Source organism: Cuculus canorus, chromosome 2 (assembly GCF_017976375.1).
Source record: "Cuculus canorus isolate bCucCan1 chromosome 2, bCucCan1.pri, whole genome shotgun sequence".
Taxonomy (NCBI): domain Eukaryota; kingdom Metazoa; phylum Chordata; class Aves; order Cuculiformes; family Cuculidae; genus Cuculus; species Cuculus canorus.
In genome coordinates, this window is record NC_071402.1 from 91,092,160 (window position 1) to 91,118,836 (window position 26,677).

At 41.6% G+C, this 26,677-nt stretch overlaps 1 protein-coding gene across 2 annotated transcripts; it reads right to left on the minus strand.

Annotated features, from left to right (window-relative positions):
- Positions 1 to 3: 3 nt before the first annotated feature.
- Positions 4 to 26,161, minus strand: SSR1 (signal sequence receptor subunit 1). Of its 2 annotated transcripts, XM_054059744.1 has the most exons (9): positions 25,940 to 26,161; positions 22,729 to 22,847; positions 20,924 to 21,011; positions 20,502 to 20,764; positions 19,622 to 19,698; positions 17,869 to 17,947; positions 16,742 to 16,835; positions 14,586 to 14,649; positions 4 to 699 (listed from the first exon to the last, which is right to left on the minus strand). In XM_054059744.1, exons 1-9 carry the CDS (start codon positions 26,022 to 26,024, stop codon positions 675 to 677), a joined length of 894 nt encoding a protein of 297 aa, XP_053915719.1. In that variant the 5' UTR covers positions 26,025 to 26,161; the 3' UTR covers positions 4 to 674. The 2 variants fall into 2 exon arrangements, with proteins under 2 accessions (XP_053915719.1, XP_053915721.1); XM_054059746.1 differs by lacking the exon at positions 4 to 699 and having other exon boundaries at positions 14,570 to 14,649; positions 25,940 to 26,160.
- Between the last annotated feature and the right edge of the window lie 516 nt (positions 26,162 to 26,677).

Below are 26,677 nucleotides of genomic sequence, written 5' to 3' on the forward strand. Positions count from 1 at the left end.
TGGACATGGCTCTTCTTGTGGGTTTGTTGTAACTTGCTTTCTGACTTCCCTGCTAGAGGATGACGTGCAAGCCAGAGCTTATCTGTGCAAATAGCATCACTGTTTCTCTTCCTTCACTTGGACTGAGTTTTGAGTTGGAGATGACTGCAGCACTTTGAAAATTCACGTTCATGTTGACCACCATTTTTTGGTGTCAAACCTCCTTGAAGCGGTGCTTTCGTCTCGGTGCAGCTCCATAACGTAGCAACTGAAGATGGCAGAAAAGTACTTTGGTGCCAATTTTCCTGCACAGGCATTAGGTCAGGGTTCTCGGTACTTTTTTTAATTAACTGTAGCCCTGTGATCACATCCGTGAGCGTCCTTCTGGCGCGTTGTGGTGATTAACCGTCATTTTCTGTACAAATGAAGTAGGTTTCTGCCACTGTAGTTTTATTTTTGCATAAATGTGTATGGCTGTGAAATCTTGAGGATGTATTTGAAAGCCATGTGCGTGTGTCAAAAAAAAATGAGAGGAATCCTTTGTTTTGGCTTGTCGGAGCTGCCTTAGCTGCATCTTATATGCTTTCCTATGAATAAAATACATTTCACAGGACGGTGAGCCAAAGAATCATCTGACTTGCTTATCCGGTTCTGGAGGCCAGGGGATCGCAGCGAAGCTGAGCATCCGCATCTTCCTAAGTCCTGGTGGGATGTTTTTTTCTGGCAGAGAAGTGAACCAGATTCAGAATCAGAGAGACATACCCAGGGGATAAACTGCTGCTGCTGCTTTCCTCCCTCTGGCCTCCTGCACCTGCACAACGGAGGTTAAGATTCCCCACAGCTCTCTCTGCTGAGGACCTGCTCCCTCACTGCCAAGTAGGGACAGGTTAAAAGAAAGCGAGTCATCCAGCCAGCTCTGCCCCAGCCAGGGGACCTGATGAAGCAGGGCTCTTTGAACTCTCTCTAGGTGGGATGAAAAGGTGGAACCAAGATTTCTGAGGGAAGAAACCTGCAGAAAATCACTTTCTTCCCTCTCCAACCCACTGCCTTGAGAAAAGTCCGCTCCTCTCGCAAGACTGAAGGGAAACTTGTGTCCAAAGGGTGTGGGGACCTGTCATGAGGTGTAAAATCAAATGGGATGAGTTTATGTGGCTAGGAAGTGATTGCAGCCAATTAGTCACAAAACAAATGACTCAGAAATCACTTCGTTCTTGGCCATGTAAAGGATATGACTGGTCTGCCCAGCCCTTTTCTCCTTCTAGCTTACTTTGACTGTGACCATTTCCTGAGCTAGGAATTTCCCTTTTCTTCTTGCCTTCCACAGACATCCTGCAAGTCAGCTGAATTTTACTCCTTGATAGTGTTTCCCTCTCCCACCTCCTGCCTCCACTAACTCCTATCACAGGGATAGCTAGAGCTGGCCTAAAATATCAGGTTGATGGAAGGAAAGGAAGGTGGTGGTGTCTCCATATGCCTCTTCCAGCTCATTGGCTTCCTCACCTCATTCCCTATAGCTTTTTTCCCCACTATTTTAAAGGCAAAGCCGCACGTTAATTCTTGACGTGGGTGGAAAGAGCAGCAGAGCCCCTGTGTTGTGGGTCTCTCTCACAGCAGTGCTTCAATTGTGGGGTCTATGCACTCACCCCAGAGCTTTAAGCTTTGAGGAAAACCTGTGCCACCACAGGGATGCACTGGCACCAAGGGGCACCAGGAGAGTAGTGGGTTTGGAAGTGGTTTTGGAAAACAGGTTGTCCCAAAGGAGAATATGGAGCCTGGCTGAAGCATCATTTGCATATTTACTGATGCTGAAATGCAAACTGGTAGAGAGGAACAGAAGTATTTGTTCTCCACTATCCAGTTGTCACAAAGTGCCCGGCATGTGGGGGATGACAGGGCTCTATACCTACATTTAGGTCTTCAGAAAGTGAATATAATGGGAAATAATTCACTGTTGATACCAGTAACAGTGTTTTGCCCTGATCTGTTAGAAAAAAAAATCTTTTATCAAATGGATGAGTCACAATTCAACCAGCAAGGAAGACAAGGGGAAAAAAATTACGAGACACCTGTCCTTCTTCACAAGCCTACAGTTTGACTAATCACACATAGCTTTTTCTTTAAGAATTTGTAGAGATTGAGAGTTTAAATAGCATTGAAAGTGTCCCTTTTGTGAACCCTGAGGGTTGGAGTATCTCCCAAACGAAGAAGCAAGACCTCAACGTGGAATAGCTGGCACTTTTGGTATGTCAGTCTAAGAGGTACCATGTTTTATCATCCACTCTGATAACACAGGGGGAAAAAGGGTGGAGAAATGCATTGGTTGGACTGTTTAATCAGGACATCCCTAACTGCTGGACTGTGGAAAAATGGACCACACTGCCATTCCCCAGGGCTTGGGTACTTGAGCAGCCAACATCAAGGAGTAAAAACTGTACAAGACACCAGTGTTTTCTGGTGACGTGGGTGACTTGAGCTCTCCCACCTAGGAGCTGCATAAAGTGTTTTCTGGTGACGTGGGTGACTTGAGCTCTCCCACCTAGGAGCTGCATAAAGTGCTTTTCCTCTCCAGTCCTTTTCCTTGGCAGTAATTGTAATCACCTGCATAGGGGAGAGACTCACTGCACCCATGCCAAAACAGCCAAGCAGGCAATAAAGAAGATGCTGGGGTTTGCTTTCAGTCTGTTTCAATAAGTGGAAAAGCAACATTTTGACTTGGGTGACTTTTGAAAACTCCCTCCGTATCAGAGAGGAGATGAATGTTTCACCAAAAAGTGGTCCAAGGTCTGGAGAACAGAGATTACAGTGTGTGTGAGGAGGAAGGTGTGTACCTAACCTGCGAGTGGGACGATGTTATTTGACTGGATATCTCCATCTCAGACTGCCTGTGCGCTGGCTGACCTGGGGGGCGATCCATTGCCTGCCTCTGTGTGTGTGTCTTGGAGGTCAGTAGCACTATGTCACTGGGGTGACCCCTGGACTTTGGGTCCTGGGTGTGCTCTGGAGCTCCTGGGTTTGGCTTTGGCCTCCAGCCTCACACTAGAGCTGCCCTCCTTGTTCCACATTCTCACAGGGAACGGGAAACTAACGACCAGGAGCATGCTGTTGTTGCTGTCTGGACACCAGAGATCTCTGATACCTGGCAGATTTGCTGGCAGATCACAGGATGCTCGTAGCCTTGAGCAATTAGCACCATAATTAGAGAAAGTGGAAATATCCCTAAAATGGCAGGAGGTTTAGCACAGCTGGGATTTCCGAGGCAGCAGCTCTGCTGAGGGAGTATATGGTCACAGTCTGTTCCTCCGGTTTAGAAGTAAAAACATTGGCAGGAAAGGTGTTTTGTTGATGCAGCCCCCTCCAGAGCCTAGAACGTGTACTGCGGATGCATGGACTCAGACTGAGCAAGTTTGAAGCTCTTGTCCTTTCTAAAAATGGCCACACTGGTGCCTCCAAGTCACTTTTTCTGAGGATTGTTTCATCAGGAATGCAGTTTTAGGTCATTTAACCCCTTCTCACCAGTCCTGAAAGGATGATTTATACCAAGGAAGCACAAGGTGTTTCTCCTGATGTGTTGACTGGGTGTCAGGACGCTGGTGTTTTTTGCCCTTGGCCCTGTGAAAGGAGTCGTTTGCCCTGTGGTGCACACGTGTTGCTTGGGAATTATTAAGGGGGGGGGTGGGGGGGCACAGCACTCAGAGAGGAGAGCTCTGGGGCACAATTATTTCACAGAATCATAGAATGGTTTGGGTTGAAAGGGACATCAAAGGTCATCCAGTTCCAACCCCCCTGCCATGGGCAGGGACACCTCCCACTAGATCAAGCTGCCCAAGGCCCCATCCAACCTGGCTTCGAATACCTCCAGTGATGGGGCAGCCACAGCTTCCCTGGGCAACCTGTGCCAGTGCCTCACCACCCTTACAGTGAATAAATTCTTCCCTATGTCTAGCCTAAATCTGCCCCTCTCCAGTTTGTACCCATTGCCCCTAGTCCTATTCCTACAAGCATCACTGCAGGGCTGCTCTCAATCACGTCAGTGTTTTAGGATCTCTCGCCAGCTGCACCTCTACAAGAGCACCTGTGTGCTGTCAGGAGTCATCAGTGGCTTCACCGGGGCAGCGAGGCCTCATTAAGGCAAGGGGTTGGGTGAAGACAAGAACACTGTTGTACTTGTGCACTGTTGAGGGAACAGCAGTAGTTTAGTATTGTGAAAAGGTGTTTGTGGAACTGTTTTTCCAGTAAGATTTTTTTTTTTTCTTTTGGGGAGAAACTTAGTAGATGAATATCTGGGAGAAAGAGTGGAGAGGCTGAGGAAAGTTGGCCTGCTCAAAGACAGCAGTGGAGACATAGAGTGATGGCAGGATACTGTGCAGACTAGGATGCCTAACAGAGACAGGAATATCTACCTCGCTGCTCGTGTCACCTCAGGTAAGTGAGATGAAATCCACACATGTCACGGTGTTAATGGGGTGTGTGACAGAGGAAAAAGTTGATGGAAATCTCTAGGGAAATTAAAACCTTTTGAGTATTCCTAAGTAAGGGGCTATTTGTTTCAGGATGCATCTGAAATCATGCCATACAACTGAAACTAAGTAAAGATGGAGCTGAGAAACATTGCTGAGGCTTTCCAAAGATTGTGGTATTGCCTCCTACTTCCAGTTCTCAAGTCTATGCCTTAAAAAAAACTCGCATTCAAAGGAAGCGAGAGTTTTTCATACGTCAAATACTCGTTAGTGGGAAGACTCCTCTGGCTCACCAAACTTCACCGCGTAATGCAGTAGAAAACCTTGTAGTAATCCTCTGAGTAGTAGGAACTGAAAATAGCTTTTTCCTTTGCTGTGCCTGTTGTTTACTTCTCCTGTGCCAGATTCATCTCTCATTTGGCAGGGAAAGCTGCCAGGAGTGTATGAGGAAACTCTGGACGACGGGTGTTTGGAATACGCTCTTGTGAAAGTGTTTGAACTTCTCTAGGGCCTTGCAGCAAAAAGTTGTGAAGCTGTTTATGAACATCAGTTAATAGGAGGCAGTAAATAAGAGAAATTTGCTGGAGAAAAGGCTATTTATCACGAAAGGCCTGATCTATTTTCATAATCTCAGAGGCAGAGGTTAATGCGGTAAAGGCCAGCTCTGTGGGCTGATTTTCCAGTAGTAATTTTCAGCCTATAACAGCACGGGGAGCAGAGCTGTGCCACTCATAAAAATGTGCAAAGGTTAGGACCAACTGTCAGCTAGAGGGGTTGATGGCTCTACTATAACACATGATCCAAGCAGCTGGGATACAAGGAACAGCAAAACACGGCTGTTGGCAGCAAGTATGTAAAGAAATGGTCCTGTGTGAGTCTGTGTGCATACAGGACCAATAGCCTCTGCCCTCAGTCAAGGAATGGCTGTGGGAACAAACTCTGTTTCATTTGGGTAACTAAAGAACAATTGTCTTGAACCTTCCTCCCATCTTCTGTTATCTGATTGTACAGAGTGAGGACAGCTTAGACTTGCAACTAGATCTGTAGCTTTAAATGAGCAAGATCTGACCTTTAATGAATCTGCACTCAAAGCCAACACCTGCATTTTATTTTAGGGTGATGGCAGTGGGAGTTGTGAGATGTAGGCTTGCTTTGACCAACAAATACTTCTTCCAAGTGTTTGCAACTCAAGCTTTGCTTCATGATCTGTGCTTGGGAATGGAAGAGTGACTGGGTAGAACCTGGCTGTAAACAATAAAAGTAACCTTTTTTTATTGCCATTTCCCTTATTTCTACTGAAGTGTGGCCCTACTTGATGCACGGGGCTCCCAGGTAGCAGCTGGGGAGGAGGTAGCACATGTCCTCCCACCCTCTATCTCACATGCTGCTGAGTGGGATACAATAGTCCTACATTTGCTCATCTTGCCAATAAATCTCTTTTTGGTGTCAGGATACTTAACACCACTCCATCTGTCACCTTCAAAATGCTCATACAACTCATGCTTTATAGGCTTCGAAGTTACATACATCAGGTCCACTACACTCCACAGCCAGAGAAAATCAAAGTATCGAGCTGCCTGTGTACACACAGCAATCTGTGAAAAGTCTGCACCACAACACAGTGAGATTGATTTTTTTTTTGATCTCCTGTCTAGATCATTATCAGAAAGTATCTTTTGGAGTTGAAACCACAGAGGCCTTCCTGTGCAGCTACCTGAAACCCAGAATCGGCGCTGAGCTGGTTAGAAAAGCTTGCTAAGGTTGTAGGTAAGGAAGAAAGGATCAGGAGAACTGAGCAACCTGTACACCTCAAGGTAATGCATTTTGGCACAGGATGCAGAGTCACAGGGTGCTTTGAAAGCATTTGGTTACTACTGATTGGTGAACACACCTCTCATAAACAGTTCTGAAGTTTTTTCTGAACCGAAACATTCTCTTTAGCAGATGTAAAACACCTGCTTAGAAATTAAGGCACTTCACGTGAAAAACACTGTCTTGAGAAGAGAAGGCTTAGGGGACACATTATTACCATGTACCAGTACATAAAGGGTGTCTACCAAGAGGATGACAACTCCCTTTTGCTGAGGAGTCACATGGAAGACAAAGGGAAATGGGTATAAATTGCTCCGAGGGAGATTCTAATTGGACTCTAGAAGAAAAATTTTCACCATGAGAACAATTAAACATAGGAATAATCTCCCCGGGGAATTGGTAGATTCCTGTGCACTGGACATTTTTAAGGCTCAGCTTGACAGGGTTCTGGGACATCTAAACTATAGATAACCTAAAAATGTTGGACCAGATGATCCTTGAGGTCCCTTCCAACCTGGTGTTCTGTGATTCTATGAAAAAAGATAGTAGCTCCTTACAGGGCTCCTCAGTGTTCTGAACTGCAGCTGTGGGATGTTCTGCAGTTTGTCAATGATTCAGATCCTTGTGGCCTTTCCTTATTACTGCTCCAGTAAATCAATAGTGTCTGTTTTGGTTCAATTCTATAAATTCAGCAAAACAGCAATGATGGGGTGATGGCTATTGGGGACCATCACTAAAGGAAGTAACCACAAGCAGTGCTGTGCCTAGCTAGAGGATCAGTAAATTACATCCAGTGAGATGCCTTTAATAGCAGCAGAGACAGTTCAGTCTCAGTGGGACCTTGGGAGAAGGTCCTACCCTGTATGAGGATGGAATAACACTACCGAGAAAAATCAGTGACTGTGTAATGTGGTTCTTAAAAATTCTTAAAATACAACTAGAATCCTGTTCCATTTCTTTCTTATTTCTGAAAGACCACTTTTTCTGTGGTGCCGAACAGCAAGATGCACCTCCTCTTTTCTAGCTTGCTTATAGTAACAAACCTGTTAGGATTTGTGGGGCACAATGTCATTACCAGCTGTGAGAAAAACTTCCCCTATAAATGAACTACTGTTACAACCAAGGATTAAGTCATAAATACTGGCTCTAAGGAAAACATAACATGCTTCATAATCAAGTTTGTTAGGGTATTTACACTTGCGTCCAATTATAACCTGTTATTTTGGTGATAACCTTTGCAATACTGTGAGAGTTGTCATCAGATGCTATTTAAATCCTAGCTTTTCCTTTCCAATGGAAACCTGTAATAGGGTATTTTAAGACTTTCCCCCCTTTCTGTGTAGAATCCTGCTAAAGAAAACAGTTTGTTCTCTTTCTCTCTTGGAACCTTACTGGTGGACTTGCCAGCCTAGGGTGGGATAAAGTATGCTGTCATGGTAAGGTCCTGTGCACTGCTCGCTCTGTAGTGCTGTAGATCCAGGCTCATGCAAGGAAGTATGCTTCAGTGTTCGGGATGGACTGGACTCTTTGACTTAACTTTCATGGAAAACAATACTGCAGACAGAATGGACAATACTGGAGACAGAATGTGGAGCTATTTGTGCCTGAACACAGCCAAGGTGCACATGAAGTTAAAAGGTCCCATTTAATCTAACTTCACTTGCAGCAAACCTTGCTGAAGAACCTAGGACCAGGAAGCCAGAGGCAGTGTGTGTGCAGCATCACTACCATCCCTGCTTCTGCAATACCTTGAGGACTCTGTAGGTGGCTACGGTCCGACCTTTTTTGAAAGCAAAGGCAAGACACCAGCAGAGTTCCACATTGAAAATTATTTTCTCAAAAGCACAGCAATTGCAGTGCTTGGACTTGCTTCAGTGACCAAGATGTAGCATGCAATGATTAAGAAAAGCCAGACACAGTTGCTCCACCACAAATGCTGCTCTTTGAGAAAGAAGGTACTCAGATGTGTGTGCTTGTCTGTTAGGAAAAGCAGCTGCTAGTTGCATGGGAGATCCCTCCGCTGGCAGCTTTGGGTATTGCTGGCTATAATAATTCCCGTCTAGCGTACATAGTACTGCATTGTGCCTTCAGGATAAATGCTTTAATTACACTTGGTGCACCAGCACAGCTTCACCCAAATCAAACGCTATGCTACTTAGCTCCATCCAGGGCCTGTTGGGTAGGACTGCATCTGTTCTATGGGAGTATACCCCAACATCATCTTTACACTTTCTCGTGTTCAGACACTTCGAAGGCTATCTGTGTTAACTCCAAGTACTCTCACTCCGTGAAAGAGACAGCTCTTACATTTGCATGATGAAGCCATAACTTAAGTGGCACAGGAAAAGCTCTATTAAGGCAGGACAAACCAGCTGAACATGAGCTAGCAGTGTGCTCAGGTGGCCAAAGCAGCCAAAAGCAGCCAGCTTGTGTCAGAAATGCAGTGGCCAGCAGGACCAGCAAAGTGATCATGCCCTGGTGAGGCTGCTCCTTGAATACTATGTTTAGTTTTGGGCCCTTCACTAAGAGACTTTGAGGGGCTGGAGTTTCTCTGGAGTGTGTCCAGAGAAGGGCAATGAAAGAAGGTTGTAGCAAGGTGGGTATTGTCTCTTTCTCTTAGTAACAACTGATACAATGAGAGGAAATAGCTTCAAGTTGTATCAGGGGAGGTTTAGATTGGATATTAGGCAAAAATTCTTTACTGAAAGAGTGGTGAAGCACTGGAATGGGCCGCCCAGGGAAGTGATGGAGGTGTTCAAAAAACATGTAGATGTGATACTATAGGACAGGATTTTGTAGTCATGGTAGGCTGTCAGCTGGTAGGCTGACAGTCTTGATGATCTTGGAGGTCTTTTCCACCCTTAATGATTTTATGATTCTAAGCTGTGGTTTCCATGTAAGCTGAACAGACTAAAAGTGATGAGGAAAGCTAGTTTCGGTTTTCTCTCACTGGTTAAGGGTCTGGAAAGCTGTCATGCTGAAATGTTATTGCATCTTGGTTAATATAAATTTATAATCAACACTACTACCATGAGAGGACAGAAAGACAGCCCACTACAATGGCTGGCTTTGAAAGAATAGAGAGCAGTGTGAATTTTCAAAGATCTACCTTGATCTTTTCAAGGAAAGACTTCAAATTGGAGTTATTTTTAGTTCTCAAAGTTAGAAATACATTTTAACACATCTGCTTTTATGTTTTCCCTTCTTTAGTGTTTGGTCAGACAATGGCACTGCAAAGCTATAGGGACTTGGCCTGTATCACCTTGTCCTGGGTTCAGCTGGGATACAGTTCACTTTCTTCAGCTTCTTGTACTAGCCTGCAAAGAGAAGGTGGGGAGTGTACAAGAAGCTGGGAAGGGAGCACAGCCAAGACAGCTGACCCAGACTGGCCAAGGGGGTATTGAATACCGTATGATGTCATGCTCATTCCATTAACTGGGTGAGCTGGCTTGAGGTGAGGGAATTGCTGCCTGGGAACAGGCTGGGCATTCATTTCCAGGTGGTCAGCAATTGCACTGTGCACTACTTGCTTTGTATGTTCTTATTGTAGCAGTATTATTTTTATCTCTTCCTTTGCTGCTCTGTATCTCAACTGTCTTTAGGTTGTCTTTATGCAGTTTTCGTCCCAACCCTCTCTTACTCTTCTGACTCTCCTCCCAACCCACCAGGGGTAAAGGACTGAGCAAGTGGCCACATTAGCTGCTGGCTAAACCACAACATCACTTTGTGTTTCAGAAGCCTTTAAGCATCTTAACAGATTCTTTCCACACTGCTTACAGTTTAACAAAAGTTATACCTTCTGGAAATGTAGGTGACTGTGACTCAGTTCTAACAAATCTGATTACAATTCAAGAATTTGCCGAACATTTTCGCAAGGCTCCCTTATTCTCAAAGAATTTTTATCTTCACATTACTTCATTGCCCAAAACATGACAAATACTTCCTCACTATTATCTCCATTCCAAACACACTTTTAGAAAAGCAGCTTTTTAAGAATAGCATGTTTTTTACTTGTTGTGCACTTACTACTACAGGTTGTTAACCAAGAAAGAGAGCACCAGTGCACCACTCGAGCTTTTTGGTGCCATACTCATGCTTTATTTAAAAAAAAAAAAAAAAAAGCAGCTACATGATGCTAAGAAAAAAAGAATCACGTTTACTTTACAAAAAAACCTGCAGCCACTTTCAACAGATCAGATCTCATTTAAAAATGAAAGTCAGCAGGTAAGAAAGTAAATGTTAATTTAACATTTCAGTTGCAGTACATCATCTCAATTTAATCATCCAAAACAATCAGTCATTCTTAAACTGATCATTGATTGTATCTACACAAACAATCATCTGTATCACTTGATTAAAAAAACAACCCTGGGAAAATCTAGAGATGAAGGAAAAGCATCTGAAATATGTTTATTTAGCCCACCTACAAACTCTTGCAGAAACTGAATTATCTTTCTGGCTTTGTTCCCCTTTAAGTTAACTACAATCCCTATGTGTGGTTAAGAAAATTCTTAGTATAAAGCTGCTAAATTCTGTTCAGTGAAGGGATTAAAATGGTATAACATTAATTTATGTAGGTACCATCAAATTACTCTAGCGCTATGTCTTACTATTTCCATGGAAGTGTATTGTGCAAGTCTCAAGTAACACCAAAACATTCCTTAAACAGCCCCTGTGCCATTCCTATGAGGTAGGTACTGTCCTTCCTTTGGAGAACAGACTCTTAACTGCTGCACCATACATCAAGCACACTGAAACACAGGACAGTGAGCCTATGTTAGCATCTGACTTTCCTGCTGCTTCCCTGAATTGTGAGCTTCCAACTGCAACATTTTGTTTAGCACCATGCAATCCAGGAGTAAACAGTGAAGGATGTTTTTAATTATAGCCATTCCAAGGTAATGGGGATGTTCAGCATAACTGTTTTGAGACAAGCAGGACTACTGCCATCACTAGTCTGCTCCATTCATCTCCGCAGCCTACAATTTAATTATTTTGTACATTAAGAATAAAAATGAGACCTCATCCTGTAATGTTCCAGCAGCCACTCTTCTTGCTTGGTTTAAATGATACTAGGAAAAAATGAACTGCTGTCACAAAGCAGACAGAATACAGAGAGCTGACAGTATCAAAAGCAGTTCAGGTGTAGCTAAATTAATGATCTGCTGCCACTGCAGCCATGAACACTAAAGCAGTTTTTTGTACCTCAAGCATAGATTCTTTAAGTCTTTACAATTTTTTTTAATTAGTTAGAGAGCTGTGATAAAGCTATTAATAGTGATCCTTCACACTAAGGCCATTGTTTCATTTGTGGTGTAAAATAATTGTTACAATATTAAGGAAGAAGCCGTAGTTTACATCACCTTCTTCCACAGTCCTTGCTCTTCTCATAACCTCACATGAGCAGTTGTCTGGTAGTGTAGGAAGCTTGCGGAAAACTAAGCTGGTAAGAGTGCTAGTTTATACAAAACCCTGTGCAACCACATGGAAAAGTGTGGCACAGAGAGAGGCAGAACTGCTACTTGTCCCATCCTGAAGTCAATGAAACTATACCCTCCTCAGCTGATAATAATGATATCAGTAACACCTATGATATTAAATGAGTAGAAAATTCAAGTACCAAAATAACAGTTGTTAACCAGGAGAATGCATAAAGCAGCAACTCTGATCTCTGATTTAAAGAAATCAAGAGTGTATCAGACTGGCTCATTCACCAGAAATAATTTAAAAGATGCCAAAATTTAATTGCCACTACATTCTGTAATATTATTACTAAATTTCAAGGATGGCAAACTAACAAGAAACAAGGAATGCAACACTGTTTATCACAAGCAGTAGTGGACTGCTGGCCAGAGATCTCATGAACTGCTTCTGGCTGAGAAAGCTACTATGAACCATTCACATGTATGCCAAGTTGTACGATCAGAAAAACAATCTTGGTACAACTGAACTTTCCCCTTGGTAGTTCCTGTGCAAGTTGCTGAACTGTCTGCTCTCTTCTTTAATGCTCAGAACTTAGGCATTTGGATGTCAGCCACTGAGTATGGACATGAAAGCAGAAACCTTCAAACACTTCTTTCTCTTCCTTATTTTTATAGTGCTTCAGTCCTTCAGGTCTCTTAAGTCCTGGTCAGTGTAAGATTTCTAAAGGCCTAACTTGCTCCAAAATTCAGCAGTAAGGGTTAAACTACTAATCTGAACAAATAAAACTAAGATACTACAAATAACTACCATCTGTTCTGATCCTTTTTTTTTTTCCTGGAATAATGCTGTATCTAGAGCAGCTCTCATCACCCCCTCAAAAGAGTACTTTCCTATACTGGGAAGAATTAGAGCACAAAGTTCAAGATTATCTAAGGTAACCTTAACAGAAAGTTAAAAAACCCTCTTGATTTCAGGTGAGGCATAGTTCAAGAGAGGGAACTTAGAAGTTCAGTATATCAGGCACTGCAGTAGCTATAGGGCTTTAGTAAACAGTCATAAACTCATACATTTTGTTGAATCAATGTAAGCCTCAACATAAGCCCATAAATTTACTATGGAGCCAGCCAGCTAAGTTACATCACTAAAGGCAAAGTTGTTCCACGTAGTTTGAGTGGTGCTACCTCTTATGAGGGCAGCGTTCAAATGTTTCCTAAGCAATCTGTATGATGATTCAGCAATCTTAACTATTAAGTACCTGGGCTAACTATACTATCAGGAAGACACCTCTTTAGGGTTGCTTTTCCCATACTTATATTTCCATAGCACGATGAGTCAAGAACATGTTCACAGTTCATTCTGGCAACGTGTAAAGTAGTGCCAGTACAGGTAGTTTTGGAACTTAGATGCTTCAAACACGCTATGACAATATGCGAGTATTGCTCAGCTTTCATTGGCTCAGAAGCTCAGGCCCTGCAGAGCAAGTGTAGGTCCAGAACAGCACTTTCACACGTGGGGATGAGGAAGAGAAGGAAAAGAAAACAGTGTTCTCAAACCAATACCCTTTCCTGAACTCAAGAAGCTTCCAGACAATCTCACTCACACAGATGCAGTTGAGATACAAACCATTCAAGCCTTGTCCAAGTGCCTGAATGGCTACAAACCAACATGCTGCATTATTTGCCGCTTTTACTCAGTTAAATTACTGAATGCAATGGATGTGGATCAATACTTTAGTTCCTAGTAATCATGTAAACCATGCCTGTCAATAAAGAAAATCCCATTTTGATTACACCTAGCTTTTGTTTTTAGTACCGAACTAACATGTAATTAATAATGGATATGCATCTGTGTTAGCAGTACAAAAGACAGGTGATTAAGAAAAAGAAATCAGAATGGAAAGAAGATCGAGATTTAAAACCTACAAAGGGTGAATTAAATAGTTTGCCATTTAAAAAGATTACGCAAAGCCAACTGCTTTTCCAACTCAGTTTCAAGTATGTACAGTAAATCTGAAGTCCTTGCCCTATGTAAAGCTTTAAGAAAAGTCCATGTTTTGATACATATGACATTCTAGTTTTTGTGAGAAAACCCAAGCCCTCAGGGGAAAGTGTTTTTCTGGATTATTCAGATAATGTCGTGAGTAAACATTTCAGAGTTACTGCTATAATCATAACACCTAAGATGCTGGCATGACTCAATAACTAACGATTTAACAAGTTGGGTATAAAAAAAATTTATGTAGTAATACCAATTCAGCACACAAATTCCATGCTTAACAAGTTTGGCTGCTGTGCAAGAGTCTTCCTAGCATCTATGCAGGTAAGTTCAGATTTTTAAGTCACTGCATGCCCACATCAAAACAGCAGCAAAATATCTACCACTACGAGCAGCTATACCCAATCGTGCCTTTAGAATGCAAACCATGCAGCAATCTAGATGACCAGTGCCTCACCACTGAAACAGGACCACACACGAACTTCAGTGTGTGCACACTGTAGAGAATAAAAGTTACTGAAAAATGCATACAGATTCTCATACAGACATGACAATCAAGATAAAGCTACTAGACATTCAGATTAGGAGGAGAAAAATCCTTCAAAGACAGGGTATAGGTGACAAGCCAGCATTACAAAGAACTCTAAAGGCACATTTCAGGTAACATGGTACTGTTGAGACCAACTGCTTACACACGCAGGCACAAACCGTACTGGTTACTCCCCCCCAACAATTAAGAAAAAAAAAAAGAAGTGCATTTTCAGTAATGTTAACACCATTCAATTAATCTGTTCAGTCCAAATGTTTAGCAGTATTTTCCTTATGGTGATATGGATTCTCTGCACTACTCCAATCCAAAAAAAACCAACAACAGGCAGGATTAGTAAAGGTTCAACTGTTACACTAGTTAACATTTACTCATCGGAGCCCACTGATCTCTTCTGTGCCCTCTTGTAGGGCAACCTCCTCGGTGAAGCTTTATCTAGATTAAAGAAAAAAAAAAGAAAGTTTGTCAATCACACAGCAACATCAGATTAGAGGTTATATGACCATGTATTTTTCTCCCTCCCAAATACAAGCCTAAGTGCCCTTCCAGTGCAATGCATCACCACAGAGAAGCCAGTTCAAACAACTTGTTCATGCTTTTTATGCATCAGCATTCTAAATAAAAGGAAATTAAAAAAAAAGTTCCTGTTCCGTAACATGCAACTCCAAGGTGAGGGTTGTTCAATTTGACAGTTACTAAAAGGGAAAAAAAAAACCCTCCATCAAAAAAACCTTGAACAAACGCAAAAAATATCAAAAAAAACCCCAAAGAAACTAAAAAATAATCTCAACATAAGAAAACAAGAAAGAAATTCAAAGCGTCTTTCAACAATAAAACAGCCAAGAACCTCTGAGGATCTTGAAAGCCATATATTTCAGAAGATTACAGTATAGAGTTTTAAACTCATAAGCTACAGAAAAACACAACTTAAACATCGGTTCATCTTAGTCTTCAGGAATTCAAGGTATGAATACCCATTTTGCTTAAGAAAGTTATGGGGGACAGAATCCTAACATTGCCGGGATTTGAACCCATTTAGAAACTTGGGGAAAAAAAAGCATTTAAAGCTTCAGCCTTTCTTGCTACACTGAAGCTTTTCAAATTCCCATGTCCATTTTATACTATCATTCTTCAGTCTTACAGAAGACTGTGCATAAGAAGAATTACATTTTCAGAAGTAAAACCACAGCAGTCCTTGTACCTATGTAATACACATACAGTAAAAGTTGAAGAATCCAAAAAACTGAAGTCACAAACTCCTGGCACAACTGCATCAGAGATAAGATCTCTAGTCCTTCTACACAGAATAAAGCCGTCAAGAGTCCTCCTTTAAGATCACTCAAAATGTGCTTGTTTCATCAAAAAAAAGGACTTTTTCAAGTAAAAGTAACTCCTGCAAAGTGTTCTCAAAGCACTTATCTTGTTTAGGATCCACTGTTTTATATGAGGCTATCTAACCTCATATCAGCCAATGCTACTGGCGATAGGAGTTTGCCTGGCATAAGGAAGACCCAGCGAGACAACCCTGAATATTAAGCTACTATACTCAAAGCCAAGGTTTGTTTCTCACTGAAACAAGATGCACTTAGCCATCAGTCATGATCAGTCCTCTACTTCCCCCACTTTAAAAAACAGCTTGACATTGCACCAATGGTGTGGGGAAGCCAAGATACAAATCTGCATTGTAGATAAAGGGTTCTGGGAACCGTTAGCGGAGACAACGGTACTTCAGCTATATTCTACTAATAAGCTTTGTTACTGGAATGCAGGCAGAAGTAGTATATATACCCATTTATAATATATATAAAAATGTGGTTGTGCCTTTCTGTTCTGTAATCTTTTTCTGCTCATGCTACATCACCAACCATTGCATGCAGGAAGCTATGCTTCCATCCATGCCCAATTATCACATGGAAAACACATTAAGCACTTTCACTCCAGATCACAGTTTGCCTCACCTCTTCTACTCTGCACTGAAGCCGTGGGAAAGCAAAACAGAACAAACAGCAAGAGAAATTAGAAATATCCACAGAAACACACAGTCTAAACAAATCAGATACTGGGTTTACTATCAGCATTTCAGGTATAAAGTAGAACTTAGTAATTTTGGACTTGCAAAGGACAAAGCCACATTAAGACTCGGCATTAAGTTAATATACACAATGCCCAATTAAAAATTTTGGTCTACAGGTAAATCTCCAAACAACTTACAGAAATTTGGAGATGACAGATAATTTCTCCTATTTAAACACCTTTTGTGAATCCGGCTGTGGGCAGAAATTTTATACTGTTGAAAAAGAGTCTATAGGACAAATTGTAAAACCCACTGATAGCCGTTATTGTATCAAGTAGTGAAGTTTGTTCAATACAAGAACAGACTGTTAACACAACAGTCTAATCATTAGGCACAGTGCATTCAACAACTTTATATTCCCTAGAAGAGATGTATGCTATTCAGAGAAATCGATGTCAGCTACTAACTCAGTTACAACTAGCTGATTAAATTTGTGGAAGGCAAAATACTTACTTATTTGATTTAAAGTTTCTTGAGGAATCCAGCTCATATCAACATCATTCTGATTTGATGTTCCCATCTCTACTTTCTGTACTGGTCTTTTCCTCTGAAAATTCAAGGAAAAAAAAATACATTTTTCCTTCCACATAAAGTTCTGATACCACAAGTATTACAAACAACTAATAACCGTGTACTTAATGAATTACAATTATGTCAATAAGAGACAAACTTAAGGTTAGTCAATGTTTGAAGCATCCTCTGTAGCTTACCTTTAATTATCTTTACCATTAGCAATTTATTCACCTAAGCTTGGCATTATCACTTTTAATGCCTCACAGTACTTATTCCACACAAAGACATCAAGACTTCATGCATGCTTGGGCAAGTTCATTATACTTGTTACAAAAAAAAATGGCTGATCATTAATCAAACCTCGTGACAACTGGTTTCATTATCCTTTCTCAGATTAGCACAATATTCTTGCGTGTCATCTTGCAAAACAGATTCTAAAGCACAATAATCATTCCATACTTCTTCCCAAGAGAAGCTGCTTCAATAGCATCATAAGCCAGGCAGCACAAAGACGTAACCTATGCACTGCATGCAGATGAGACTTAAGCTTTCAATGGCTTTAACTTGCCAGACCACTTACACAGACAGACCCTGAGCTATTACAGCATTATAAATGGAATCCAGAAGGCCCTAATCAACATTACAGCAAAGCACTGTTAAGAACTAAGTAAAGGACTTCACATCTGTTTTCTCTAAAGTTTGACCTGGATTAAACTAATAGACTGAACAGAGAGCATGGGGAAGTCTACCCAGTAAGTACTGAATCAGTAGCAGCACATATGCAGTAAATGGAAGATAGCAAAGCTTCCAATTCAACCACTTCAGTGTGGTGGCAAAGTGCAGACCCATAGAACATTAGGTAAGCAATCTAAATGCCTCCAAGTATGAATGTTTTCTAAAAAAAACCTCTAGTTTTTCCCAATAGTCTTTAAGGTCTTAGTTCTAAAAAGTACATCTTCTAAAGTTTTACCTGTACCACTGTATTCCAGAAGTGATTAATGAAATGCTTCCTTTTCATACCAGTATGGTCTTGTATTAAGAAGTCTATAGAAAAATATACTACTCACCTTCCTAGACTCTAGTAACTGATGTAGGCCAACAATGACAAGGAGACCAAGTCCAGCGAGAAACATGTACATGAAGATCCTTTAAAGAACAGTGTAAGAAATCATTAAGTAAAAATCTTAATTGTTTAAGAGAGCTTATGAAGAGGCACAGAAATAGAACTTAGCTTTGGTGCCATGCCCACTTTATCTTGCCCAAGAACTTTTTTAGGGGGTGGGTGGAGAAAAGAAAACAATGACTCTGAAACTGCAGTGCTAACAAATATTAAGTAATTATTCTGACTTTGATTTCAGCAACTGTAAACCTGAACTTATTTATGAACAACAGAACTTTTGAAAAATACCAGGTGAACTGGGCAACTGTTAAAAGTAATTATTGCAATTTAGTAAACTGCAGGAACTCTTTTGCTGTATCATGTTGCAATACATTAGGTGACAGCTAATATTTGTTTGTAAAAGTTTTAACCACTTACAAAACCCTTAATCTCTTATATGCGTTCAATACAGTACAGCAAAACAAGTACTACTAGCACACTAATTTACTGGCAATAGAGCTTTGAAAGGCCTTGCTTATTTCGCTCTGTGTTCCACAGTTAGAATTCTACCAGTGCAAACCATTTTTAAAATCTGTGCACTTTGGTTTAAAGAATTCTACCTGAAATATCTGTTGGTATTAAGTGAGAGGTGAACATAAATTATATCCAGAATTAATTTGAGGAGCAGGCAGGAGTTTACAGGTAAAGAATCTATTCCAAGCTGAACACCTTAACTCAGATTTTTGACAAAGGAAATTATGGAGTTAACGCTACAGAAAAGACTAAACCAAACATCTCTGTTTTAGAAGGCCAATTATCTACTCACAGAACATTAACTCAAACTGGTTCTAACAATCTGAATTCTTTTGAGAGCGCTTTTATCAGAATATTACACGTTTTTATATGACTAGTTGTTCTTTATTGATGCTATTGTGTTTGAGAAATACAAATTCATGCTACAGCTATTTCTTTCAGTTCACCTTTTTTAAAGGGAAGCTTCCTCAGCAGGCAATTCCTACCAGTGGCAGGCTAATTAAAATCCTCAGCATTGTAGAAAATTACTTCAGAAGATTTTTTTTTAACTCAAGTTCTCTTAAAATTCCACTCCACTGTCAGAATACTTAAAAGCACATCAGCACAGCATATGCTTACAGCATAAGATGTGTCAGATGTACTTAAAGACGGAAAAAAACCACTCCTGAAAGGTACCTGCTGTAGGTAACAGTGCAACAAAAAAGTGAGTGCGAACTCTTCTGTCTCGTACTCCAAATACATCTTTCAGTTTATATAAATCTTGGATTATACTGGAATGCTCCAGAAGGAACTCATTCCAGTCTTCACAGCAGGACTTGCAGCTAAATACTATGGATGCTCTGCGACTTTAACTCTTAAGAGTAAAAGCACAGTAGCATAATAAAAGCTTAACAGCTTTGAATTGGTATGGCTTAAGCCCTCTGAGCTAAACCAGATGTGCAAACTGCTCATTCGTAGATTGCCAACACTGAAGATTCTCTAGTATTACTATAAATCTTAATTTTGGGAAAAAAGTTCTTATTTTCGGTCTATGAACATTGTACAAGTCAAGTGCCTGCTACACCACCAGCAAAAGATGGCAGACCTAACATTCAATAAAGTGAGGATACAAGAACTATTTTCACTGGCTGCACCAATAATCTGTTCTACCAGTATAGCAAGTAAACCTGAATCTCCAGCCTCCTTACGTTTCTCCATCCAGGCCATCTTCTTTTTCAATAATTGTAACAGTTTGATTGAAGACAGCATCTTGAAACATATTGCCCTATAAGAAAGTTTCCACACAAAACATTTAAAAGGCACTTCTTGACCCACTACACAAATGTTTATCTTTATGTTCTTGGAAAACACTCCAGGAACCAAGCAGTAACTCCTGCATGAGACTTGATTAAGCACATAAGCCCTGCAAGTTTAACATACAGAAATACAAACTTTTTTGTCCAACTAGAAAGAACAGTCTTGATATTACTAGAAGTCACATCTAGCCTTGAAGATGTTATTTCCTATAATGAGGTATTACATATGAACAGTTCCTATTATAACAATCAAAATGCAAAGGTACAGAAGCCTGTTTAACTTTGACCTGCTCTAAAAGGGAAAATAAACCCTCATTTTAATCCCCATTTATGCTTTTGTATATAGTCTTTGCCCAAATGGCAACTACTGGCCATTTATTTGCTCAAAGTGAAGCTTGCAGACAGGATTCAGAATGATAGTTGTGTTTGTTAGCAAATCCCAATCTGAAAAGCACAGTGAAATTTAACTTAACCTAGGAAAGTTTTAGCTTTGGGTTTTTTAAAAAAATGAATACAGCCCATTACCACACAGTTCTAAGGCATTCTAGCTTCCACTGCTAACATAACTTCAAGCCTAACGCATACAGAACTAAGCACACATGAGGGGCTATTGTGAAACATGTAGACAGTTGCTCACAGTGCTTCTGTGTCCACTGATTTGCTTAAAAACCACAGAGGCATTCACTGTCTGAAGAGGTAGTAACTTGACTAAGCAGTTCCTTCCGGACATTTCCAAATCAACTAAAAAGACTAATTAAAATATCAGGCTTACATTTGCATCTCTGTAGTTGAGATTGATAACCAGTCCGAATGGACGACCACCCATAGGCTCAGCAGGGATGAAAGAGTACTCAAACGTGGCTTGTCTTTGTGGTGGAACTACAGTATTCAGAGGGAGAGCTGTGAAGTTCTGGATATAAAACTGGTAGTCTTGAGGATAGCGGAAAGAAGCATCGAGAGACTCGATAATGAAATCCTCTGTACCCTTATTGGTAAATCCCACCAGGAATTTTACAATGTTGTTAGCTGGAAAATCTAAAACAAAAAACATTCAATCATTACAAGCTTCATGCACCACAACCAGCTCATTTCTAAACAGATTCTGTTTTATTTTCAAGCTTCGCTGTTATATGCACACATTGATACAGTCTAAGGTATAGTACAGAAGACTGCAGGTTAGCACAGGACTCTTACCTTCACCTTTCACAAACAAGATAGTTGTATCAGCACTAGGCGAGGCTTTCGGTTCTCCTGACAAGTCTTCTTCCTCTTTTTCTTCTGTCTAAGACAAGAGACTTTTTTAAAAAAAAAATCCTATAACAAACAGTGAAGCAAAAAGCAAAGACCACACTAGTTTCATGAGAATCCTATGTGTCAAAGCACGCAGAAATGGCAAGCATTTGTACCAATTCCTGCTGTTGAAGGATTAACAGTCTCTTCTCCCTCTAGATTTCACCAGCATCATCCTTCTACCTGCTATGTTTGACAAAGCGACTAATCTCAATTGCATTTAGCTGTACTGAAAGGTTTCTTATCAGAAGCAACAATAAGGTCTCGGTTTGGGGGTGGAAGGAAAAGAATAGAACCTAAATGTTAGCTGTTCACATCTATGCCATTTCTGTTTAGAAAGCAAGCATTTCCAAAGTTATAGACAACCATAAGGAAAATGAGACTTACTTTCACTACCAAGGGAGTATTTATAGAAGATGTGTTTATAGAAGCTTTCTCACTACCGAGGCAGCGTTTATAGCAGCTTTCCTATTCGGTTTTAACTAGTTAAATGTTATTAGTTAAATGTATGCCTGGAAATGGTTGGATTATTAAAACTAAATACGCTTGTTGATTCACTTGTTCAAGCTCATCTTTGTGATGATTCACTTTTTAGTTTGGAATATACAAGCACTGAGGGCTTATTTTCCACATGGGGATCACCACCTTCCCTACCAAATAAAACCAAAGCTGACCCTATTTCCAAATCCTTGAACTAACTCCTTGTGCGTCAATTAGATCATTTGATTTCACTGCTTAAACAACCACCTGAAGCAGTGAATATCCTACTGATCAGACATACTTGTACCATGATCTAGGGAAGCCACGAACCAGAACTGAGCACCTAGGAATCAAGACACTGTCCAAAACTGTATCCCCCACTCCAAAATAAAAGAAACTGCCTAAATAGTGTAAAGCACCAAATACTTAGCAAACCTTCTATCATTTAGCAAAGCTGGTTGACCACAAGCTCACCAACTTACCAACACCAGTAAAAATCTAACAGAATCAAAGAAGAGTTTACCAGGTATCCACTTCTATTATGGATGTCTTCTCCTCATAATAATATCCCAAACTTTCTAATCTTACACCAGAAAACTAAGAAATTTTTGTACTAATTTAAGTACACCAAGTGTTTAGCAAGTCTAATACTCTACTGCTACAAGCAGATCATGCAACTATGTAAAATATTCCCCTTCGTCAGAAACAAGTGACCCCGAACAACAATATGGGCACTAGTTTAACCGGCATACCTGCAACAAGTGTCAGGCACAGGGAATGTTGTAAGTGAACACAGGCTGCAAAACCTGGGGGTTTCAGAATTAACTCTGAGCTTAACGAGAAGCTAAGATTCTGTTGCCCCTTGAAAGTCAATACCAAAGAAGTCAGAATGAAGTAGTCCTAAAACCTGATGTTCTTCTCAGCTAACTGAGATGCAGCTTGGGTTCCTACGAGAATCTGGTTCTCTTACTTTGTGGTTTTTTGTGAACTGCAGTTTGGTACTAAAAAAATCGGGCTGTTACCATGTTGTTTTCAAATGGTAATTCAGGAAGAAAAGCCAAATCCTTCTGAAACTTCAAATGGAACACAAGTTTAATTGGACGCTTTGAGACAGCTACTTGGAAATAGCAATGCTACTAAGCTCAAATATAAATAAGCTATCTAGCTTCAAACACTAAAAGTTCAAAAGTCTTATTCATAGTTATGAAGTAAGATTCATATACAATTACCAAGTCTGTTGGTTCATCTTCTTCAACTTCAGCTTCATCATCTTCATCTTCAACTATGGTATCTTCTCCACCTTCCTCATCTTCTGTAGCATCTTGAGCTGCTACTAATAAACCCGAACCTACCAAAACAAAACACAAATAGAAGAAAGCTCTATCAATGTCTAGGCAATCAACAGAAAACTTTCATTGTAATATAGTTCTCAAACTAGTGTTTGAAGAATTTCTTAAAAATCTGTCAATTATGGTGCTTTGAAGCCTCAGTTGCAAAGCCCTCACATTTAAATGTTCATCTGTGTTGACCTTTCAGTCTTTCTCCTTTGCTAATAACTTTCTGAAGCACTCATTTATGTGCTAGTAAGTTCAAAACAAAAAAGTTCACAGCTGGATAACAAGAAGTTCACAGAGGGTAAACAACTTGTCTTAAAAGCTATCATTTAATTTTTTAACACATCGAAGTATTAAACTATTTTAATTTTGTCATTACAAATACAAAAAAAAAAAGACATTGCTATTGCCAGGAAATTAATTTAGTGAGCACCATTTCTTTTAAGACTAATAAGGTTAATAAATCATTAACATGCCCTTTTCTTCTTCTGCTATCAGAACACTACACTTTCACAGGTAGTTAAGAGGTTATTTTTGTACTTATTTTCATTTGAGTTTTAAAACACAGTCTTTTCTAATACGACTTCCTTGATACGGATGTAGTAGTATATGATATGCCTAATAGAACCACAACACTAGACATAAAAAACCTGATTAGGAGCACGGAGCCAAGACAAGCACAGTCAGACAATTCATCACCTCTCTGCTCTCAGGGAGCTGAGTCTCATAAATTCAAACATCAGGCAGATACAATTAATACAAATAGTGACAACAAGACAAAGTTCTGCCCATTTGCAGCTCAGAGCACATGCAGGCTAGAGTGAGAACTTTTATTAAAAATTATACACAAAACTGCAGATTTTTTTTAATAAAGCTAACATTTTCTGAAAATGAAAGACTAGAAATGAATGGATAATTGATTTACACAAGCCTGGGGGAAAAAAAAATCTAATTGCTATGAGTACACACTTTAAACAAATATTTAAAAACTTTCATGGGGAATCAGAATCCTTGAGCAGGACAAGCATATCCAAGGACTTCAGGATTGTCAGTCAGAGCTAGAAAAAGCAAACACAACCTTTCTCTCAAGTGCCTCTAGAATGTACACTCAAAGACTTTTGCTCAACCACGTGGAATACTTAACCTAAGACTAACTACAGTGATTTTATTTGCTGAAGTTATTTGCTTATGTTTTAAACTTAAGCCTACAAAGGAATGATTTTATTTTATCAAAACCTTCGTATCTGAGCAGGCTACGGGTAGATTATAGGCACTCCCCACAAGAAAGTGCGCTAGCACATTCTCTTAGCCCTCTCGCTTGCAGCCTTTGCAATGGATGTCAGAGGGCTGATGATGTGGCAATAGCGGGAAAGGCGAGCTGCCTGCTGCAGGAAGGCGTAAACGCGCGGCTTATGCTGCAGCCCACTGGGAGGGCTGGGCCCCACGGCTGCCCTTCTGTCCTTCCAGACAAGAGTAGCAGAAGGGCAATTTTCAGATGGTGAATCTCGCAACGCCGTAGTGTAAGCGGAGATGAGCGCTCGGCGCTGTGAAGGGGTGGAGGGAGACGAGGTGGGAAGGCAGGCTGACAGCCAGAGCATCTGCTAACGATTCACTGTAGAAATCAGCACCGCCTGAAAGCGGGAGCAAAGAAAAAGAGACAAACCCGTTGCTACAACGCCAAGCGGGTTCTACTTTTCTATTTTGAGTGGGACAGCAGCATCAAAAGCGGCTTGGTTCGCTCCTCCCGGAGAAACTCATACCCCGCAGCGGCGGAACCCGGCGGCAGAGCCCCGTCCCGTCCCAGGCAGCCCCCAAGGGGATCGTGACAGCCCGAGACAAGAAGTAGTTACGACGACAAAAAAACGGAATATTTTCATTTAAGCGAAAGTTCATCCAAGCGACTGTATTTTTCGAAAGTTAGACAGAATGTCCCTCTTGACAGTATGGGTTTCTTAGCATGTTTCTTCAAATAGCGTTTTTTTCCAGACACTGTTATATCTTTTAAGTGTGATAGGTGCTGAACAGATGTGATCATCCACGATCACATCCATTTGCAGCTCTTCCCCATCTCAAATGCAAGGTAAGGTAGAGCTGGAGCCAGCTCCAGATCGGCAAGAGGTTTGACTGAAGTTCGTAACAACATTAAAATTAGTCCTTGAAAAATTATTAGTCCTTCTGACCTTTCAGTACCTTAAGGGGGACCGACAAGAAAGCTGGGAAGGGTCTTTTTACAAAGGCTTGTAGTGATAGGACCAGGGGCAACGGGTATAAACCGGAATGGGCAGATTTGGACTAGACATAAGGAGGAATTTCTTCACCATGAAAGCGGTGAGGCACTGGAACACGTTGCCCATGGAAGTAGTGGATGCCCCATCCCTGGAGGTGTTCAAGGCCAGGTTGGATGGGGCCTTGGGCAGCCTGATCTAGCAGGACGTGTCCCTGCCCATGGCAGGGAGTTGGAACTGGATGGGCTTTAAGGTCCCTTCCAACCCAAACTATTCTACAGTTACTATTACGAAAAGCTGAATATTTTTATTTAAGCTAAATAAGAGTTAAGTTCATCCAAGTAACTGTATTTTTTTTAAAGTTAGACAGAATGTCCCTCTGACAGCATGAGGCCTTATAACATGTTTTATTAGTCACTATCATATGTTGTGTTCAGCATGATCAATGCTGAGCAGATGTGTCTTCTTCTGTAACCACCTCTGTATGCAGCCTTTCCCTGTCTCAAATGAAAGGTCAAGCAGAGAGCCGGCTCCGAATTAGCAAAAGATTTGACTGTCGTGAAGTTCATAATAACGTTAAAAATAGTCCTTGGAAAGTAACAGAAAGGGCAGATTTCTGGGAAGATAATACATATGCCCGTAAGTGGGAGACAAGAACTGTCCCCAGCTCTTGCCTCGCTGCACACGACTGATGCAGATCGTTCCCTCGCGTTGCCCAGGCCCGATAAAGGATGCTGGCTTTCTAGAACTCCAAAACGAGTCTTGGGGAGAGTTTATTTGCGGCATTTTCGGTGTCACCCGCCCCATTCACCGCGGAAGCCGATCCCCCTCCTCCCCCCCGCCTCGAGGCACCGGCGCGCGCTCCCGCTCCCTCCCCTCACCTGGGCCGCCACGCGCGCCCCCGAGCAGCAGGGCGGCCGGGAAGACGAGCAAGGCGAGACACAGCAGCTGCGAAAAGCTCCTCATTGCGGCAGCGGGTGGAGAAGGGCGGGGAGGGGGGGGCACACACACACACAAAACCACACAGCACGCGCACACGCTCACACCCCGCTCGCTTCTGTGTAAATGGCGACGGCCTCCATCCGGGGCCGCTCCCCCACCGGCCCCGCCTCGCACACCACGCCCCGCCCACCGCCCGCGCGCCGCAGCGGACGTGGCTCCGCCGGGGAGGAGGCCGAGAGGTCACGTGAGAGCAATGGATGCCGCCCCCTTCCCTCCGCGCGGTGCGCATGCGCGGGGCTCCCTCCGTCTTACTCCCTCCCCTCCTTCCCACCCCCGCACACCCCGGCAAGAGCGCCACGTGCGTTGTTGGAGCTCTTCGCTGCCGATGTTCCAAATGAGTTTTTTCTGTCATCAGAAATAAAACAAAGAAAAACCAAGGTTTCTTGCCACTGAGACAATGCATGGAATAGTTTGAAACTTTCACAAAGTGGGATACTTTGGTTGAAGCTCAAGTACAGTGCTGGAATCTCCAACATAAGAAGGATATGGAGCTGTTGGAATGGGTCCAGAGGAGGGCTACAAAGATGCTCAGAGGGCTGGAGCACCTCCCGTACAAGGACAGGCTGAGAGAGTTGGGTTGTTCAGCCTGGAGAACGCTCCGATGAGACCTTATAGCG